This window comes from Rosa chinensis, chromosome 7 (assembly GCF_002994745.2).
Source record: "Rosa chinensis cultivar Old Blush chromosome 7, RchiOBHm-V2, whole genome shotgun sequence".
NCBI lineage: Eukaryota > Viridiplantae > Streptophyta > Magnoliopsida > Rosales > Rosaceae > Rosa > Rosa chinensis.
The window spans coordinates 32,162,475-32,168,474 of NC_037094.1; the positions used below are offsets into that span (position 1 = coordinate 32,162,475).

The following is a 6,000-nucleotide window of genomic DNA, read 5'->3' on the forward strand; positions in this document are numbered from 1 at the left end:
TGGTGGCAACATAGTGGGAAAGCTGATCATAGTAGTAAATTATGGCTTCACCACAATTGTAAAGTAAACAGAGTTGCCAATAGAGCACTTTTCGCTAATTGGTGCTTATTAGTATACGTTTCTTTAGTTAAGACTCCTGTTATTATCTCAGATAGTTCTTTTGATACGTTTTGTAATCTGGGGTATAGACATCACGTTCCCCCATATATTCTAAAGTTTCCTTAATCAAAACTTGAGGCTAGGGCAGCCTCACAAGCCCTTACTTTAGAAAAAGAAATTTATCTAATATTCCTCATAATTATTCTTTTTGCCAATTACATTGTGAAAATTTGGATCAATTCTTTAGGGAATGTATTTATGTATATGAACTTTGAAATTCTTTAATGCTTACTTCAGCTTCAATTCTCTCCCATATTGAAATCCTGCTGATTGGCATTCTTATTATCATTGCCTAATGGAAGAAAAATTTACGGTTTTTGTTCTTTTCAGCCTATTTTTTTTTTTCCATGTTTATGGATAAATTCTGCCTATTTTTACATACAGGATTTACATAGTACAACAAACAGTCCTTCTCAGGTAAGGATATCCTTACCTTAGCTAAGGAACGGATTTCCATATTTTGGCTACTTTTCGATCACATATTCACATCTTAACCGTTTAGTTTTTAGGTCCTAATATATAGATCACTTCTGCAAATTTTCAGCCAAATTGATGATCATTAAGGTATCGAACTCGATTAAATCAATGAATGAACCAAATATGTCCAACCGGAACTGTTCGTGTTTATAACTGTAAATTATAGTTTTGAATCCCTTAACAATCATCAATTTGGCTAAAAATTTGCAAAAGTGATCTATACATTAGGACCTAAAAACTGAACGGTTAAGATGTGAATATGTGATCGAAAAGTAGTCAAAATATAGAAATCCGTTCCATAACCTAAAGTAAGGATATCCTTAGGACCTTAGCAGAGAAGGCCTGGTACAACATATATCACTGTCAAGAGCGAATTTTCTATTATTTAGATATTTCAATTTAAAAAAAGTTCAATAGTAGAAATAAATAAACAAAGGTAATTTTTTTATGAAATAAAATATTTCAGGTTTAAGATGCTTTCTTTCTTGTTAAAAGGTCCTCTTATTGGAATTTTGGGATGCTCATCATAGTTCTCGTACAAAGTTACAACATAAACATAAAAATATAATTGGTTGGGAACCTTCTCTCTATCTAATGCCTTTATGTTAAACTTTAACATACCTGTTAGGTTTTGTCATCAGATCACCACAATGACATGGGCACGATATTATTGCAGGTTCATTTTCAATTGTTTGTGGTTTAGTACGTACTTCAAGCTAAAGTATTAGGCTTGAGAATAAGATTTAAAATTTGGGCAGATAGACATTGACTTCATCAATTACGGGTAGAAGGTGATTCTTTCGTCTCATCAAGATACAGAAGGGTATTTAGAAATTCGTTGGCGAGTAGCGACCATCATCAAAAACATTTTTGAGAAAGAAAGCTTGCTGATCCAATTGGTAATATGAGATGTGATATTTAAATGCATCAAAATTGTATTAATTTGGTGCAACCATTTTCTCTTCGAGTATTTTTTTTTCTTTTATCAAAAGAAATTTCACTAATCAAAGAATGGACTACATGAAGGAGTACGTATATAGTGGCCTCATTAAACCCACCAAACACCGGTTGGAAAGAGTACCACACTCTGAGTCTCAAGCACTGGACTCATCAACTAGGATATTGGTAAGAGCCACTCCGATCTTTTTATGCAAGGGAATCAAATTAAAAAAAAACACTTAAGTGTACTTAATTAAAGAAAGGAGTGCGTACTTAAGTAACAAACCTCCTTTTGTTTTCCTTTTTTTGTTTTGTTTTGTTTAGAGTTGTAATAGTTCATGAATTAATAATCTTCATCCACATAAGTATTTACCCTATTCACCTGAGTCAGTGTATTGGTTGCCGACAGTTGCATTCCTCAGCAAACATGGAGTTTATAAATCCATTCTCTAAAGAATTTGGTCAGGTACTCAGGTAACGTATAGTTTAGGCTCCAAGAGTCATTGACAATAAGTTAATACATATACTGTAACCATTATTCATCCAGCTACAGGTCTTATTTTCAAATAGATAAACACCTAGCTAGTTGCATGTAACTTGTTGAGTTGTTGTAAGAGCCTAACCAAACTAATGAATTCATGCACGTCACTGGATAATTTTTTCATGGTTTAGGTAAATGCGTAAGGAAACGAAAAGGCTAGGGGTTTCACATGAATATATTAAAACAAGAACCGAAAAATATGACAACCTTTCAGGACGAATGACATGAAGGTATTCATATAGTATTATGCATGGTCCCTTGTGGAATCAGCAGTCTTGTCTTTGATGGATTCTGTATTAGCAAGATCAAGAGGAAAAGCCGCAGTCCCTTTGGACTTGTTGAAGTAGAGAGTAGTCTACAGAGATATTAGAGCATATACATTTAGGGTTAGTTGAAATGGAGCAGGATATGGACGGCTATCCGATTCAATATCATTCAATACCACATATTTGTTGTTATATATAGTTAACTAACCCTTTATTATTCTGTTGTCTATGTTTATTTTCTTCTTGAGATCAAGACATATATTAATATAGATGAGCTACATATTGTATATAGCTCTTATAGGATTTATGTGACAGATAACTTGAAGCTGTTGGGTTCTCTAGTCATAAGGTTGGCTGCCGTATTACATGTTTTCTCGATCACGTAGCAAAACTCTCGAAATTTACTTCTTTTTTTTTTCTTTTTTTTTTTAGCAACTGATGTAAAGGAGTACGTCATCATTTTATATGCTTGGGCAGTGATACATATAAGAGGGGTCAATTTAGAAAGTTGAAATGAGGAAACATTGTTTTAAGACATGATTAACAAAGAGACTCTAACGAAAGTCATAAATTAAGACGCAAAGTTTCAAATTTATGCGAGTAAAGGTTACATTAATGAAAGCTAGCTAGACATTTAAAATACTGGTTGATCCGAATAGATCACACTTGATCAAGGTTGGTTGAGATAATCTGAGGTTCTCAACATATAACGAAGGTGATCAAATCAAACAGAATCAATCAGATTGGCAAATGACACGCACAAGTTAGCCTTTGAATCTTTGCAGTTAATTTGGCTTGATTTGTAAACTAATTAAAACTCCAAGGACATGCACAACTGAAAGTGTTAAACTCAAGGGACTTGAGTGGAAATCCAGCAAAATCAGCTACTAAAGTGTCCTTAAGAACTAAACTAAAAACCTTCGCAAAGAGAAAGAAAAACTAAACTAAAAATATCTTGTCACCTTTTGCATGAAGACACTACGTAGGAGACAAAATCACAACAGAAGATAATGTTACCCTTTTAGTAGAGTGGTTAGAGCAGTTGAAGAAAGAATGTCCCCTTTGTTTCTCTCTTCAACATTTAGATAAAGAAACCATGCCTCCTCTACTCTTTGCATCAAATGTATTTCACCCACTACCCAATATTTCTCTAATCTCATTCAACAATAATGAGGCCACAGCCCTCATCAAAGCCATGGAGACCATTCACAGCGAAGTATTGCTGCTCGGCTGAAGACCAGACATTCTTTGGCAATTTCAGCAGGCCCTGCAGGCCTTCGAGATCAGATTTATCAAGGGATGGTCCTCAGCTACCCTCGTTCCGGCGACTGTCTTTCTCTGATCTCAGTCGTTCTTCCTCGACGCGTATCATGGATGATCTTGCACAGTCTTTCGGGTCTGAGTTGCATGATTTTCAGCTGAGTGAGCTGCGTGGTATAACTCATGATTTCTCGAGTAACTTTTTGTTGGGGGAAGGTGGGTTTGGAACTGTGCATAAGGGCTATATAGATGAGAACTTGAGGCAAGGTTTGAAGCCACAAGCTGTTGCTGTTAAGCTCCTGGACATTGAAGGCTTGCAGGGACACCGCGAATGGCTCGTAAGAATTATAATATTAATTTTATCCTTGTTTTTACTTATTTTGAAATGATGTTTTCCCTTTTTACTACACTTCAAAAAAAATTTCCGGTTCGAAATTATCTTAATAAAATAGTAGTTTTGTCGATTAACCTAACTCTTTAATCACACACGCATTTGTAGGAATATGATATAAAACTAAATAGCACACCTTATTAGATTGTTCATTTTGTTCACATGTAACTTGTTTATTGCAGGCAGAAGTGATATTTCTTGGGCAGCTGAGGCACCCACATTTGGTCAAATTAATTGGCTATTGTTGTGAGGATGAAGAAAGACTTCTGGTGTATGAGTTTATGTCCAGAGGCAGCTTGGAGAATCACTTATTCAAAAGTGAGTTTAGGGTTTTACCTCTTGTTATATGTTGTATACACTTACTATACTTATGCCTCCACATAGTGCCTAGGGGCCGGGGTCAGTAGGTACATTTTGTTTTATTACCAACCATAGTTATTTTGCTCTTCTCTTGTTTATTTCAAAGAAAATGGTAAAATATGTTTGATAAAATATATCGCAAAGCAATTTATAAAATGATGGCCAGTGGTCCATACATAATCACTTTATTTATCTCAACAATATATAAAAGTTTATTTATACTTCACGAAGATAAATTTTCATCTCCGTCACTGCCGGTTTCATCTTCTTCACTGTACTTACATCTGATTGACTACAGGGCTTTCAACATCATTGCCATGGGGTACAAGAATAAAGATCGCAATAGGAGCAGCCAAAGGCCTTGCTTTCTTGCATGATGCCGAGAAGCCAGTCATTTATCGGGATTTCAAAACTTCAAATGTCTTGCTAGATTCTGTATGTTTCCATATGAACACTTACCTTCTATCAGCAAAACTTTTGCCTCCTTTGAATTCCTGAAGGTCTGATTAACATTTGTCGTGTGTTTTATCTGGACTTGATAGGATTTTACGGCAAAACTGTCGGATTTCGGACTTGCAAAGATGGGACCTGAAGGATCAGAAACACATGTTACAACAAGAGTAATGGGTACATATGGCTATGCTGCCCCAGAATACGTCTCTACAGGTACCACAATTTAACCGTTCTACATATTCTTGTTCTTTCAGAAAGTATTCTACCAGAAACAAATTTGTATGTGGTACTGATGACTATAACAACTAATGGATGACTAAAATGCATTCAACATTTCATTGTATTTCAGGGCAGTTGACAACAAAATGTGACATATACAGCTTTGGGGTGGTGCTACTTGAATTGCTTACCGGAAGAAGAGCCATGGACAAATCAAGACCAAAGAGTGAGCAGAATCTCATTGATTGGGCAAAACCTTACCTCACAAGTACTAGAAGGTTACGCTACATTATGGACCCGAGGCTTGCCGGACAGTATTCTGTGAAGGGTGCAAAGGAGATTGCCCTTCTGGCATTACAATGCATAAGTTTGAGCCCTAAAGACAGGCCAAGGATGCCAGCTATTGTTGAAACCCTAGAAGCCGTGCAACTTTTGAAGGACATGGCTGTGACACATGGGCATTGGCCGGCGTCACCCAAATCTAGTAGAAATGGGGTTTTTGGTGCTAAAGCTAGAATTGATGGAAATAAAGTTGCGTATATCAGGAAATCCTCTTCAGCTACAACAGTAACTCAGAAATCTTGAGCAATATATTATTCAAGGCTTTATATATCCAAGTGTAACATAGAAAGTGTGTGCATTGTTATTAAAAAGGAACGTTTGAATCCGAGAGGCATGTTAAGTTGCCCATGTAAATATATAAAAGCATTGCTATATCGCCTTTATATATACTACCTAGCATCTTCGCATCTGCTTGCTCTCCCATAATTGTTCCTCAATTGTGGAATGATCCAAAGTTTTGCTAAAGGATCCGCTATAAAGTTTACCTCTTATAAATGGAAAACAAATGTCGTTGAAAGTCAAAGTTTTCTGTGGCACCCCGTGGGAGGGGTTCCACAGCGCCATAATTCTGAGCCAATAAGAAACAACATGTC

The 6,000-nt window shown here is 36.0% G+C and overlaps 1 protein-coding gene across 1 annotated transcript; it reads left to right on the forward strand.

The window, feature by feature from the left end:
• Positions 1-3,500: 3,500 nt before the first annotated feature.
• LOC112179297 (probable serine/threonine-protein kinase PBL15) lies at positions 3,501-5,786 on the forward strand. Its single transcript, XM_024317677.2, has 5 exons — positions 3,501-3,980; positions 4,216-4,351; positions 4,692-4,828; positions 4,936-5,059; positions 5,196-5,786. Exons 1-5 carry the CDS (start codon positions 3,552-3,554, stop codon positions 5,648-5,650), a joined length of 1,281 nt encoding a protein of 426 aa, XP_024173445.1. The 5' UTR covers positions 3,501-3,551; the 3' UTR covers positions 5,651-5,786.
• The last annotated feature ends 214 nt before the right edge of the window (positions 5,787-6,000 follow it).

Coding starts and splice junctions, on each gene's coding strand:
- LOC112179297 (XM_024317677.2), top strand. CDS start 3,552: ATGAGGCCACAGCCCTCATCAAAGCCATGGAGACCATTCACAGCGAAG. Junction 4,829..4,935: donor CAAATGTCTTGCTAGATTCT/GTATGTTTCCAT, acceptor TGGACTTGATAG/GATTTTACGGCAAAACTGTC. Junction 5,060..5,195: donor CCCAGAATACGTCTCTACAG/GTACCACAATTT, acceptor ATTGTATTTCAG/GGCAGTTGACAACAAAATGT.